The 14,088-nt window shown below is 36.4% G+C and overlaps 1 protein-coding gene across 1 annotated transcript; it reads left to right on the top strand.

The window, feature by feature from the left end:
• The first annotated feature begins 4,393 nt into the window (after positions 1–4,393).
• On the top strand, positions 4,394–12,141 carry LOC101296985 (TBCC domain-containing protein 1-like). The gene is made up of 9 exons (XM_004304336.1): positions 4,394–5,194; positions 5,957–6,097; positions 6,894–7,274; positions 7,969–8,073; positions 9,515–9,655; positions 10,174–10,377; positions 10,669–10,761; positions 10,897–11,008; positions 11,604–12,141. Exons 1-9 carry the CDS (start codon positions 4,706–4,708, stop codon positions 11,645–11,647), a joined length of 1,710 nt encoding a protein of 569 aa, XP_004304384.1. The 5' UTR covers positions 4,394–4,705; the 3' UTR covers positions 11,648–12,141.
• The last annotated feature ends 1,947 nt before the right edge of the window (positions 12,142–14,088 follow it).

The following is a 14,088-nucleotide window of genomic DNA, read 5'->3' as shown; positions in this document are numbered from 1 at the left end:
GGTTCATGATTTTCAAGTTTTAGGTTCACTCTCAATATCAAGAATTATAATATGAAAATCCCTTGGATCATATGAAAGTCAAGTAGTTTTTCACCTTTTCTGGAAGTGGAAGGATAGGTGAACCTCCTCTCTAATTCTTATCAGCAAGTGATACTGGTTTTCATGCACAACCTTTCGTCTGAAGAACATAAACCTTCAATTCAGTTTGATCTTTAGCAATGCACACAGATTTGGATTTGCGATGTCGTCTTTACTTCTTCTTCATTTTTTTTTCTCTTTTTTTAAGGAAATAATTTGGGTTTAATTACTGTTGGCTTTTATTTACTTAGAGAAAATAATTTTCTATAACTCTGTTAGAGCAAGTTCATCCGTTGGGTTAGATTGAATGAAGTGACCTGGGTCACTCTGGGTCACTGTGACTCGGCAGCAGTTTCCACTCGTCAGAAATGTGAGATTGTTGTCATCTGGTAGTGACTGTTTATTGAATTTTTAAAAACGTTTTGAATTAAATTCAGTTTACCCCACTGTTGTTTATATGTGAATTCATGTTAGTCCCTAAACTTTCAATTTCATCAAATTATCCCCCAAACTCTTGTTTTTCTGTCTGCCGTCTCCTATTACTCATGCTTCGTCTAATTGTGACATTGAAATTTGATGACATGTGATGACGTTTTCGGGGTTGAGAAGCTAAATTACCAGAAAAACAAGAGCTCGGGGGGTAATCTGATGAAATTGAAAGTTTGGGGACTAATATGAATTCACCTCTAAACCACAATGGGGCAAACTGAATTTAATTCAAATGTTTTTCAGTGTGAATAATGATTTTTTTGGTTGTTGTTGAAAGGGTGTGAATAATGATTTTAGTTGCAAATAAATAGTAATTAAATAAACAATATGACTTAATGAAATTAATTATAGTAATTTAAACTTATGGAATAAAATTCATTCAAATAAAAAGAACACAACACAAACTTAGAGAAATTTGTAAGAAAATAAAAGAATATATTATAGAAGAGTGATTAATTATACTAAAAATACTAAAAAAATATAAATTTCTATTTTTCCTCTACCGTTATACAAAAATAATAGTGATTAATTATAAACCATTGGATTCAACTTTTGATTGAATCCAACGGTCTAAATGTGGGCCCTAGGCTTTGAATTATGGAATGGGAGAAGGAGACGACAACACGTGGCACAAACCCCAACAATCTTTGGCATGTCACGACAAAAGCATGGTAGGACGCTCCATGTCTGGGCTGCTATTCGTTCGTATCTTCGACGCACTTTAGTTGGGAGTGAAGTTTTGGTCACGTCAGGCTGATGTCACCCATGTGGGTGGGTTCAGCTGATGTGGCTTGAAGTAACCTGGGATGGATTTCTCATCCAACCTGGGTCACTTCTCTCCCCAACAATCCAACCTGGGTTGAAAAATGAGATGACCCATTTTATGGGTGGAAAGTGAGTTTTTTTTCACTTGGGTTGGATTCCTCTGTGTCATTCAACCTGGGTTGAATTTTTTGTCATGGGTGGACATGCTCTTAAGTGGATGTTAAAGTTGCTGATGTGGAAGACAAGTGTCAAAATTTTAGTGGGAGACAGAGAAGGAGACAGGAAAATGAGGACAACAGATTTTCTCCCAAATGCTAACATGTAATCATAGAAAATGGGCTGTAAAGTGTGATATTTGTTATTAAATGACTATTTTAGGCCTTAAAGTGAGTCAGAAAGTCAAAATTAATGTTTAAATTTGATGGAATATTAATAAATTGGCAAATCTGATGAAAATTAGAAATTTAGGGGATAAATTTTCAAAATTGAGAGAACAGGGATTGAAATGAAGTTAACCTCAAACCTCAAGAGGTAAAATGAATTTAATCCTTACAAGTATACGAGAGTGTATGTAATTTGAAAAATAAACCTCATATTCTTTAGACTATTTCTATTTAGGTAGAATGATATGATTTTCATTCTAGCTAATAATTTTTCTTTTTATTCGTTGGATGCGTTGCTTTGCATCGTTATAGTGATGTTTCGAACCATGTGTATATTTGTAATAAACAAAAATCTAATAAATTCAATGCTTCAAAATATAATTCGAATTTTAATATGTCAACAATAATCAAATCAATGTCTCATCCAGGAAATCTAAATCATCAAATCATTGTACAAATAAACTTTGAGACTAAACAATAGTCTAATTGGAGGTGATAGGCCTTCACGAAGCATCAAGAAAAATATGACTATTACTTTATCATAGTAGTACAATTTACATGATATGTTAATAAAATTAAAATATGCATAGCATATAACTTTATAACGCGATAATGGTAAAAATAATTTGCTCACCAAACATGCTTAATATCACGTATTACTATGAACAAAATTTAACAAAAGCCGCAATTTTAACAAAATTCTAAACAATGGAAAAAAAAAATAACATAAATGTTTGGGAAAACATATATCCCAGATCCCAAATTCGGAACCCTAGCATACCAGAGTACATTCATTCGGTCCGTAAGGGAGCCCACCTCCATAAGGTTTCAGGATAAGCCCATGATGAAGCCCATCCCTTTGTTGGCCCCGACCCTACATTAGACCTCAGAAAGGTACTAGACACCTAATAAGATTTGGGCTCAAAGTTAATATGGGCACCCAACTCGAATTGGGTTTGCTACGAGATCCGTTATCTACCTTCTTCCCGATAGGGATTACCATAGCCACAGCGTACCTCGTCGTCAAGTCTTCAGCCCAGTGCAATTCCGGTACTTGTCCAGCGCGCACACATCCATCCTTGCCGATTCAAGGTTTCAAAGTTTGTCACAATCAGCATCGATTGAAACCGTCGTACTTGGTCTTGAAACCATCCAAACGTAGTCTTGATCGATTCCCGTCTCAACGATTCACTACCAACCTTCTCAACCATAAATCGATCAAATCGGGTTGAAACTCATCACCTCCAACTCTTCCACTTTGAGGCATCCCCGTCGTGGTCGAAGCCGAAAACTCGGTGCCCACGCTCGCCGGTTAGAGCCCACACTCAGATTTGATTGACAACCTTGATGCAAAGGCCTTTCTTATTCGCTTTGGTGGGTTGTTGTTGATAAGTAACCACCATTCAAAGGAAAGACTGGATCCATTACAGAGGCGACGATGATGTTGGAACCACGAAATGGCAACCATAGCAATTGAAGGCAGAGGAGAACGTTACCTTGCCGCACACCGAATAGAGACTTGGTGCCAGAGGAGGCTCCAACTTGGTGGTCGCGCAAAGCACGATGACCTTAGAGTTTAGGGTTGGTGGCTGCGCTAGAGCGATAACCTTAGAAAAACAAAAAAAACAAAAAAGTGTGATTATTTTGTTTAATTGTAAACTTGTCAAGAATAAGATTAAATGATTACGTAATGAATGTATTTACCAATATTTTTTTTACCTCTACTCACTATGGGTGGGTTCGGTTTTCACCTAAAACCGGAAATCAAACCGAATAAAAAATTCGGTTTGGTTTGGTATTTTTTGAGACCTTGAACCGGAAACAAACCAAACCGTGGTTCGGTTCGGTTTCGGTTTTTTTACAGTTTTTCTTCTTCTTTTTTAAAATAATTTTTCTTAAAATTTGTATGTTTTTGGCTTAGTAAAAAATTATCGTATTTTAAGTCTTTTTTTTTCTTCCATTACTTGTTTTTATAAGCACATATAATATATCAATAAAATTTTTGGCAATGATTCTTCAACAAACCAACAATTTATAAACCAAATAGATACTTTGAAAGTTTAATACTCAATAATTTCGAAAGTATTGAGAATTGACCACACTAGCACACCATGAAACCATAATTTTAAAACTTCTAAGTTCATCTTGAACACAAAATATAAACTCCATAGTTTAAAGTCCATCCAAATAAATTCCGAATTTTAAAGTTTAAAAATCATAAATTTGAATAAATAAGAGAAAAATAAATTAAATTTAGAGTCTATCATCTAAAGCTTGCAAGAATAAGGACTTTGATTTTAGAGGTAACATATTACTCTCTATACTTCGCATACACGACACTAAAACATTTCTATATATACATAAAACGAAAATAAAAAGCAAAATATTAGAATAGACAAACATATAATTATATAGAACATAAAACCATATTGTTCAAATCAAATATTTAATATGAAAATAAAGACAAAAAAAGATGTCGTTTTAGAGAGATTTGGTTTTTCGGTTCGGTTCGGTTTTTCTTAATTCGGTTTGGATTTTTTCCGGTTTCGGTCTGATTTTCGACTCGATTTTTTTCGGTTTTCGGTTTCAAAATTCCACCCCTACTACTCACAAAGCGTAAGGTGTCAACATTCCTATAGTTGGATTTAATAACAAATTGTTGCAACACTCTATGATCTATACAATTTTGAACCAAAAATTGAAAAAAAATGGTCCAAGTTAGTGACGACGATGATCGGACTTTGTCCTAAAACATATTCACGGGACCTTTCCACTATAACCCCTTTCAGAATTGGACACAGTGCAACACACTATTGGTCACCGCACCAGTACACTCCACAACTACCCAATCGAAAGCCTCCACGAAGTCCATCGCTGAAGCACCCTGCCCGCACCCGATCATCTCCCCTCACTCTTTCCCCAACCTCTCTCTCATTATTCATTTCTGGAAGATCTGCAACTCCACAAATCTGACTCAACAAAGCAAAGCCATGAGCGAGCCAATTGAGCCCTCAACGTCGTCGTCATCGGCCACCGCCGCCGCCAAAGACCCGGCCTTTCTGATTCATCCCCGGCGCGAGCCTTTCGAGCATGGGCTGCTCTCCATCCCCAAGCTCATCTTCGCCGACCCCACGCAAACCCTAATTCCCCTCAAGCACAAGCTCATCGAGCAGTCGCCGAATCACCGCGTCAACGCCGCCGCGATCTCCGAGTCGCTCCAGATCTCCATTGATCTCGCGAGGCTCGTCCTCGATACCCTAGCGTCGGTTCTTCACTTGGAATCGGACCCGCTCGTCCTGGCCAAGCCGGATGTGATTGATGAGGTCGGAGCCGATGTGCATGATCTGGTTCTGTTCCTCTACATTCAGTCCTACAAGAAATTGTTGCCGAGAACGCACAAGGATTCCGCCGCCGTTGCCGATGTTTGGCCGTCGACGTCAGCTTTCGACGGATATCTGTCGGCTCTGTCGCCGTTGCAGGTGATGATTCGTCGCCGGAATTGATTGCTTTGTTTTGTCTGGGGTGGTGGATATTGCAATGTTGCTGTGATTAGTTAGTGGTGAATTTGGGAGGATAGGATTGAATTGCAAGATTAATGCTTTGAATTTCTGGCAGTTGGTTTGGAACGTAGGGTGTAGTTATGTTAATTTAGGGCTCAAAGGTACTACTTTGGAAGGCATTAGCAGAGTTATTTGCATTTCAAGTGGGGTTATTTGGATGGTGGGAATAATTTGTTGCGGTTGGATACAATGTGGGAGTGTTAAAGTCGATTCTGGTTTGATGTGCTCGTTTTTCTAGCATTCCCTTTTGTTCTGGTTGGAGTTTATGATCTATTGTGTGCATAGGTATTGAAATAAGAGTACTGGTATGAGTTATAGCAATTCATTGCCTTATCTACAATGATCATAGTATTGGCCCGCGCTGCACTTTAAGTAGAAGTTACCTGCTGTGTAGGGATCTGCTTGTTTAATCATGTAGGATGCATATTTTAAGATTTTTCTGTAGATTCATTCAGTTTCTTTATTTACACTGTTGCAAAATTGAGCTTATAAGGTTATTGTAATTGTTGGGAGGAGGTTTTGTTTATTCGGTTTCAATGGGATGAATCTCTGTAGTACAGAGGAGCTATTTGGTATCTGGAGCTTTTGAAGTTGAAAGTCTTCAGCTTTGTTCTTGAAACATTGATTTGAGACATTTTGTTTTGTTACAATAAACTTACGTCAATCGAACACAAATTGCAGCTTGTGCGTAGCAATAGCCGTCGGTTTGTGCCATCACAGGCTGATGAAGAGGCCCATCAGTTATCATATCTGCAAAAGCATTTGGCTAACCTGATCTCACTGTTAGCAGAACCAGTGGAGGGGGAAGGCGAAGAATCTCTGGTTTGTGAAATCACCACTTACCCTTCTTATTTTAATGTAATCTTTACCATGTGTTATCACGTTGCTATTTGTATATATTAGACGGTAATGGTAACATATTTTGAGTTACTTTTGCCTGTCGGTCAATTTCTTCAAATTGGTAGGAAAAGTTTATTCTCCACAAGCATCTACTTCCTTTTATTCATTGTTTGGTTATGTCATGGGTGCCTCTGTAATTATGATCACTTGTGAACTGTATATTGGAAAGTGATTTCTCCTTGTTATATCTTGGAGCATGAATGTCCCACTATTCTTATGCAGTGAATGTTGCTTATGGTCCGCCTAACAAACAGGTATAGCAAAACTTATTGGAAACAGAATGAAGTTAGTCCAACACTCAGTTAACGCAATTCTGCTTCATTATTTATTGTTTACCTGGTTGAATTGTTACTATGCGAACAATAAACCCTGGTATATTAAGTTATACTGTTAGCACTACTTTTTTCTATCTGGCACTACTGCTGTGAGTTCAGAATTTGGAATGAGTCAGGTATTTAATGACAGATCAATCACTTGTTTGTGTCGTGAGTCCTGACAGAACAACTTTTTGTATCGGTCGACCAAGCATTGTTAGTATATTTGTTAGAATGAAGAAAAAAAAAAAAAATTCTTTGGAAGGACTTTACAACCAATCATTTGCAGCTAACTCCACTTATGAGTTCCTGTTGCTATTGTATTGTGGCATATGTAATTGTTGATTATTGTCAGTATCTTCAAGGCCCACTTGTACTTATCTAATTTGACCATATTGTCTTAGGTTCTAACCATGGAAAGATTTGAGCACCTTGGGTTTCTGATCCAGTTTGGCGATAAAGGATCCGAAAGTGGTCAATTGAGCCAATATGCTCCCTTCTTTGCAAATTCAGATCCTGATATGCCTGCCGTTCCTGTCCCTGCCTCACAAGTTCATGAGTGGGTTTTAAGTAACATAGCTTCTGCTCTGGAAAATATTTCTGAAAGAATTTCTCCTAAAGAAAATGGCATGCCCAGTTCGTCAGATCAAGATGTTCCCATGGCTGATGCCTGCACAAGTTCTACCAAAGGCTCGACAAGTGTTAGAGGTTCAAGTTTTATTGAAGGGATCTCCAAATCCTCACTTGTAAGGCATGCATCTGATCTTAAAGGTCCTTCTGTAAAGGTTAGTTTGTAAAACCCTTTTGCTTCCGCTTGTTACTTATGTAAATATCAGTTCCCATTTGTTTGTCCAGCTTACATTATCATTATCTTTCAATTCAAACATTTCTAGAAGCTCAAAAGAGCTACAGAATCGAAGGAACACAATGATAAACATAACTCGTAATTTAATCATAAATTTGGCATCTATGTGAATAATATAATAGTTACATCTTATGGACACCAAAGGATTACCTAGCTGACTTGTGTGTTGTTAGCCACCATGGTTGGATGCTGTGCAATTGCATATTCTATGAGTAATGAGGGATATAGAAGTTTGAAGGGCTTGGCTAATATGTCCGAACGAACTTACTTTTATCCTAGTTTAGATGCTTCAGTTTCTATATTTATTTCATTCATTCAATTATTTGGAGTCTTTCAGCACAGTCTTATATGCTTTATTGGATGTGAGGTAGCTTCTGTTTCAAGCTGATCATAATGTTAATTATACAACCCCTTGAAATGATTTTGAGTCTCATAAGTTTTATCAGTTGGCAGATAATGCATCTTTTAATAGTCTGACTCAGAATTATCAACAATCTTGCTGTAATGTTCTCAATAGCTGTCATTCATGCTTTATGCATATGACATTCGAGTGAAATTAGATTGTTCTATGCCAGAGGTATAAAAGATTGCTCTTAACTTGTTTGCAATTTCAGGTTTTAAACTGCCACGATTCAGTGATCTATATATTAGCACCTCTGAGATATGCCACTGTGTATGGATGCTCTGATGCGACAATTGTCCTTGGAGCTGTTGGAAAGGTAATAGTAGTGAAACAATCTGCGTTGGGTTGGACTACAGTGCTAAATGGTATCTATGGTATGCTTTATGCAGTACCTGGTAAACAGATGGATAATAAAACATAATTTAAGAGGTACTGAAGTTGATGATTTAGAAACTAGTACTCTCTGTAAGTTATAGACATTGTTTCTGTATGACTTATTGTGGAATTTGAAGAATTTGGATATCTAAGGCATAAAGAAGTCAAGATTTTTGGTTTAAATTGGCTTCCTGTTCTTAATCTACTTTATTAGCACTATGTTAATGTTAACTTCATGCTTATGTCTCAGTAACATCCGCACCTGCTATAAAACAGTCATCTTGGATCCTAAATAATGCAGGGCAGAAACTGAAAGTTTCTGTCTTGCGGCTAGATCAGGGGTAAAAACACTTGAGAGCGGAAGTTCTCAACGAAAACAAGCAATTGCAGAGAAATACTTGCTGTAGGATTAAAGTAGGAACGATATATTGAGTTCTAGGGCAGAATGTCCCAAAGAAACTATGTATAATTTTATTCAAAACAACAAAGCTCACTTACAAGACTCTAAAAGGCTAGATTTATAGGCAATAGCAAACCCTAACAAAACAGGAAAGACTTACAGAAAAATAATAAAACATAAATAATAATAATAATAATATCCTAATTTAGGACTTTCTGGATGCTCCTGCATCACTAAACAATAAGTGGAGAAAGTTACGGCCCAATTAAGCATACTTAACTGCTGTGTTTTGTTGCCTTGAGATAAAACTGTAGAAGTGATCCTCTTTTGTCACCAGATTTAAGACTAAATGTTCGTACCTTACAAAAAGAAATAGTTTGACCAAAGCTTATTGGATAATGCTCATATCTGATACCTTAAGTGCTATTGACACGTTGCATTGTCGTTTCCCCTTCCCCATAAGCTTATGGCTGCTTGATCTACTGAACTTGGGTTCAAATTTTACCTTCTTATGTCGATGACTCCAGAGTCTTTTCTCTTCTTTTTTATTTTTATTTTTATTTTTAATTTTTAATAACTTATCTTTATTTAACTGTAGATGTAGTAGTAGTATGCCAAGATGACCTGCTGGCCTTATGTTCATAGGTATTGAGGTCACTAAAATGAAAATGTAACAATGTGAGGTGAAGGATCTTTAATATTGGTTGTGATCAGGTAGCTTGTACCGTAAGTGCCTAACTAAGAAGCATGCAGTCAGTATCTATCCCAAAATGCTTCGGTCTCCGTCATTTTCTTTTATCATGCTAAAAAATGAAATTAATTCTTTAAACCCTTATCTATTGAACCTAGTAATTACTGTTATAAATACAACGAATGTGGATCGTGGTTGACTTGAGCACATGTGTGTGTATATATATAGTATTATTATTATATTTATTTTTTAGTGGTGAAGTTTGTCTTTGATAATCTTATTGTTCTACAGGCCGTAAGAATTGAGCACTGTGAGCGAGTTCATGTGATCACAGCAGCAAATCGAATCTGCATAGCTAACTGCCGCGAATGCATGTTTTTTCTCGGGGTAAACCAACGACCACTTATTGTTGGGGATAACCATAAGCTGCAGGTGAGTTCCACTCTATAGTTAATTGCACCATTGTAACGTGTGCCTATATTTCTCTTTTGGTCCCTTGGAGAGTGAAGCTGGAATTTTTTTGTTTGGTCTACTTGAACTGGGAGTTTGTATATAAAAGCCTGGTTTCTACATGCATTTTGCTTCTTCATTGTTGGGTCTAGGTCTGGAAAGTATTCTTCATATGTCTTGTTGTATCCGACATAGATAATGATGTTTCAATGGAGTTGTTATAACCACTGCTAATTTTATCGCGGTTTATATATTCAGCAATACACGGTAGGATCTTTACATTTTTAGTTGATAGTTTACCTTGCCAGTAGATTTTATTCTCCTTGCAAGCAATTGGATTTCTTTGATACATTAAACTACAGTTTATATATGAAAAATGTTTATGGTTTGTTTGTGAAAAGTTGGACAGTTTTTACCGTAACGTGGCAATAATAAGTGTTGGGTATTCCATTCTTAAATTTCCAATAATAAATATTTTAATGTTTTCAAAACTTTATCAGGTGGCACCATACAATACATTTTACAGTCAGTTGGGGGAGCACTTGTGTGAAGTCGGCATTGATGCTACTATCAATAGATGGGGTGAACCCCTGCCACTTGGAATGGTTGATCCACATGATTCACTATCTCATCCAGCAGGTGTCTCTGATGCTCAGGCTGAGTCTGCTAGTTGCTTAGACCCTGACCAGTTCACAAATTTTTTGGTAATTTTTTGTGTATTTATTTTAAACTCGATGTTTGTGTTATCTCACCAGGATATCGACCCTACTATAGGGAATTAAGACTTTAAGAGGCTTCCTAAGTGGATAGCTAATTAAGTCCCAATAAGTCTTTAGACAAAGCTATTTTGCTTTTGGTAGTCGTGGTTTTGTTCTCTCTATATATTTAGCTTGAGTGAAGGGAGGGAGGGTTGAGATGGTCTTCTAATTTTCATATGTTGCTCAGTTTCTTTCTGAAGTATTAGTCCAGTCCTGTTTATATTTTGTTGATGGCAGATTCCTAACTGGTGTGGAGGTGAAGCACATGGCTCCACAAAGGACAACCCGTTTCCGTTACCAGAAGCTTATGTGGAATCTCAAGAAAGAAATGTATGCCACTCAATAGTTATATTTTATTTTAATATGTTTCCTTGTAATATGTTCTAATATGTTTTTATGTGGAATCTTAAAAAAGAAATCTTCCTGATCATTGATGATTTTGTCATATTTATTATTTTTCTCCAGCAGAAGAATTTAGGGGAGGTAAAGCAATTATTGAGAGAAGCACCTCTTGAGGACAACAAAAAACGGGAACTATCGACTGCTCTTCACGTATATTTTAAAGACTGGTTGTATGGTAATAATCCTTGCTACATAATAGTTTCTTCAGGCATGCTGGAAAATCATATTTATTTGGAGCATCTTGGACTCTATTTCAAATGACATGGTGTCCAAGTCTCTGTACTTGGATATATATTAAGAATTGTTTTTGTGCCTACATGTTCAAATGAACGCTTGTGCGTTGTGGAAGCTTAGTACTATATAACATCTTTGCTCATATTATATGTTCTCAAATCCCTGGTTTGCTGTGTGAGTTTTACTCTGTAGCATAACTGTGAAACCATATGTTCTGGACGAATTTGCTATATTTTTTATATGAAAGGAAACAAGATCATGCAAATTGAGAGGGCTGTGGAGATTCTATTGAAAGAAAATTGTGTTGAGAAGTTTATTCTTAATATAGAAGCTATGGATTTCGATATTCTCAGTTGTTACGTGTTAGATTAAAAAAGAAGGGGACCTAAGGACTTTCACATTCACACTTAGTTAGGTCGTCACATCACCATCACCTAATTATAAATTTGTGAATGCAGTCTATTTTGATGCAATTCCATGAGCTTTTCTTGTTATAAAGATGTGTTTTAATAACTGTTTGTTCATATATGTGACAGCTTCTGGAAACATTCGACAGCTTTATTGCCTACAAGGAGAGTGATACTTGCTTCAATCATATGCTGTGGAACAATTAAGATCCCTTGTCATAATCATCGTGCTAGTTTAGATGGTGCTACAGGCAGCTCAGAATCAAACCTTTGTACTTTGGAGTGATACATGGCAGAATTTTGCATTGATACGGTGCACAGGATGGAATTAGAATTACATTTGCTAATCTCATTGTAATATTTTTTGGGAAGACAAATAATCTTACTGTAATATTTTGTTGACCTAGGTTCACAGCCTTGTGAATTTTCCTTTTCTATTTTCTTGTGGGTCTAGAATACTGGATCTCTAACCGTTTTGAGTTTTTGTTTTTCACTGCTAGGTATTCATAACTTGTCTTTAGAGTGGTTTAGTTATTTGTTAAAATTTACTTGGAATATGATCCTTCCTGTCTTCAGAAACGGCCCTGTGATGCTCTTTCCAGGTAGCAGGTCTTGTTGAATAATTAATAATCCTTTCGTATATACACTGGAGTAAAACGTTTATATCACTGGCCTATTCTCTTTGCATTTTAATTGAACTAATGAAGTAGTTTGGAATTGTTAGTAAGTAGTTACTTACGGCATAGATAGAAGATCTTTCTGTTCATAATGTACATAAATTTATGCCTTGTTGTATTGGCGTAGATAGAGGATCTTTCTGTTCATAATGAACATAAAAATTCAGACCTATTGTATGCAAACAGGCAAATCAATCCAAAGAAACATGATACCAAAATACAAGGTACGTGCAAAGATGGGATCCACAAACTTCTACTTCCATTATCAACACCACCACGAAAAGGAAACCTGGGAGATGATGAAACATCCATAGTCAAATTAGGCACAGCCCTAAAAAGCAAGGCCATGGCTGGCACAAGTTTATCATCGATACTGCACCAAATAGGCATGGGCAAGTACCAAACATTGCTCAATGGGGCAGGAGTGACTTGGTTTCGAATGGTGTCCTGACTTGGTTTAATTTTACTCTTGTATTGTGGTATCATGTTTCTTTGGATTGATTTGCTTGTTTGTTACTTTTTCAGGTTTCTGGATTTGATACGATGAGTTTGAGGTCGCGTTGGGGAAGACTAGGGTTAGTATCTTCTACAAAGATAAGAGGAACACGCTTTTGTTATGAAAAAACAGATTTGAGGAGGTGAAATATGGTTGCTAACTTGATATGGCCGAGAGAGGAGATTACAATCCAAAGCTTTTGGTAAGCCCTTGATAGTGCTCCTAAAGGACCACATGACATTCTGATGTGGTTCTCCATTCCATTTAAATTTTGACATTTAAATTTTGACATGTGGATTTTCATGATGAAAAACAATTTTTGTGATTTTGTCAAATACTATTTTGGGTTTCTTGTTGATATATTAAATCATAACCCCTAAACCCTAAATCCTAAACCCTATACCTTAAACCCTATACCCTAAACCCTAGGCCAAACTCATAAAAAACCTAAGACGGTCATTTCACAAAATATAGAAAATCTTAGTTTATATTTTAGTTGTAATAAATTCATATGTCAAAATTTAATAGTAAAGGAGGACCACGTCAGACTGCCACATGGTCTTTCGGGAGCATTGAAAAATTTCTCAAGCAGGAACCTGATTTGGGGCTCAATAAACATTTATTGGGGGGCAATAAATTTTTTCTACACATTTATTGCTCCCTAATAAACATTTTCAGATGTTTCGGTGAGATTTCATGTTAATATCCCAGTAATAAATTTTTTATTGCCCTCAGTAGAAGTCTATTGCCCACCCAATAAACAATTTATTAGCTTCTATAAATTCTTTCGTGATGTTTTGGTGAGATAATATGTTAATATCCGGGTAATAAATTTTTTATTACCCCCAGTAGAAGTTTAAAATCCTAAATAGAAGTTTATTGCCCCCAATAAACAGTTTAGTGTAAAAGTAAAATGACAATCAGAAATCGTCTACCTCATTTCATTATCAATCCTCTTTATATAGAGGTCAATTACAATAGAAATTATGCGCACATAATGGTGATATTCAATGCTAATAACAACGTATATAATGACTAATATGAATAATTGAAATGTTACATTTGTCATTAACTTTCTAATTTGCTCTCATTAGTTACTTCTATAAATTCTTTCAAGATGTTTTGGTGAGATTTCACATTAATATCTCGGTAATAATTTTTTTTATTACCCCCCAGTAAAATATTTTTCAACCTTACTGCTCTTTAATAAACTTCCAACAGGTGTACGGTATGCTTCCGGCAAAGTTGGGTGACATTTTAAAAAGTCAGCGACCGTTTTCCGGTGACTAGCGAGATTCCTAGCCACCGACAAGATTTTGTCCATCGGCGAGATTTCGGTGACCAAAGTCCAGCGACCGGAGTCCGACCAAGTATTCTCTCTCTTCTATTTTCTCTCTCTATGCACGTTTCAAGATGAGAGCAAAATTGTCTTAGAATTAAT

Source organism: Fragaria vesca, linkage group LG6 (assembly GCF_000184155.1).
Source record: "Fragaria vesca subsp. vesca linkage group LG6, FraVesHawaii_1.0, whole genome shotgun sequence".
NCBI lineage: Eukaryota > Viridiplantae > Streptophyta > Magnoliopsida > Rosales > Rosaceae > Fragaria > Fragaria vesca.
This window is presented reverse-complemented; position numbering and strand designations above follow the sequence as displayed.

Coding starts and splice junctions, on each gene's coding strand:
- LOC101296985 (XM_004304336.1), top strand. CDS start 4,706: ATGAGCGAGCCAATTGAGCCCTCAACGTCGTCGTCATCGGCCACCGCC. Junction 7,275..7,968: donor TTAAAGGTCCTTCTGTAAAG/GTTAGTTTGTAA, acceptor TTGCAATTTCAG/GTTTTAAACTGCCACGATTC. Junction 11,009..11,603: donor TTTTAAAGACTGGTTGTATG/GTAATAATCCTT, acceptor TATATGTGACAG/CTTCTGGAAACATTCGACAG.